We start from the raw sequence: 1,130 nt of genomic DNA on the forward strand, positions 1-1,130 counted from the left end.
ATTACCAGCCTTCATCAGACTGGCACGTCTGGTTGGCTGAACGGAGTTTAAACTAGGTAACGCTAATAGTCCCTAGAAACCTATATTCGGTTGAGCCATCTCGCTACCAAAGTATTCAGCTATAAATAGGTTTGGAAGTTAACATAGTTCTATTAGTAGAACTAGTCCAAATCATATCTTTGGCATTTTAATCTGGCCTTTTAATGGCCTTATCCAAATATCTGATATGTAAAATGGAAAAGGTATTAATTAATAAAACAGTTAAAACCCATTTAGGAAACCTAAGTTCCTCGCCTATTAAGAGTACGTTTATAGTTTACGTACTGCTTAAGAGTACGTTTATAACATAGAGTCTAATGTGGAGGTCCGGTTATTACACCGGCCGTTAGATCCAAAGATCGTCCTGCAAGAAGTAAGCATTGTGGTGTATGGTAGTAACAGGTAAGTATCAATACATAATTTCATTACTCTATGAACAAAACTTCGGTACACTCTAAGGGTATTAGGTGTGAAACCCGTCGATCTCTCAGAGAAATGTGCTGTTAAAAACGTGTATTCTATATGAGCAAATTAGTTAAAGAAATTGGCTACTACATACAACTTACCATTGTTAATCTTAGCCGTCTCTTGCTTCAATCGGGTCATCATAAAACTAGAACCGTTAAAGTGTTTGAATATACTATCAACCCCGATGAGCCATTTCTTTGCTTCCTGCATGTTCTCACGTGCGTTTTTCAATACAGAATTTGCCAAATCTGGGCAAAGGTTTAGGTGAGGTCGTCTCTTTTTTAATATTTCCGCAGTTCCTACACAATCGGCAGCCGTGTCCATGTTATATACAACGATATCGATTCCATTTCGATCGAGAACATAACCAATTAAATCGGCGTAGACTTGAATACCTTTACTCAAACCACTTGCTTTAAGTGTCGATAGATTGAATATACCATCCGATACTGCACATTTTAGACCTGGCGATAGCACGGAAAAAACCAAGTTACAGTTTCTTTGTTGACAGTCTATATATATATGCGTGTGTGTGTGTATTATATATATATATATTATATTTTATGTATGTATGTATGTATATACATATATACATGTATGTATGTATGTATATTTATATATAT

The 1,130-nt window shown here is 35.8% G+C and overlaps 1 protein-coding gene across 1 annotated transcript; it reads right to left on the bottom strand.

The window, feature by feature from the left end:
- Positions 1-353: 353 nt before the first annotated feature.
- Positions 354-831, bottom strand: SARC_14277 (hypothetical protein; the record flags this gene model as incomplete). Its single annotated transcript, XM_014291592.1, has 2 exons — positions 354-403; positions 606-831. 2 exons carry the CDS (start codon positions 829-831, stop codon positions 354-356), a joined length of 276 nt encoding a protein of 91 aa, XP_014147067.1.
- Positions 832-1,130: the final 299 nt, after the last annotated feature.

Source organism: Sphaeroforma arctica (genome assembly GCF_001186125.1).
Source record: "Sphaeroforma arctica JP610 unplaced genomic scaffold supercont1.4385, whole genome shotgun sequence".
Taxonomy (NCBI): domain Eukaryota; class Ichthyosporea; order Ichthyophonida; genus Sphaeroforma; species Sphaeroforma arctica.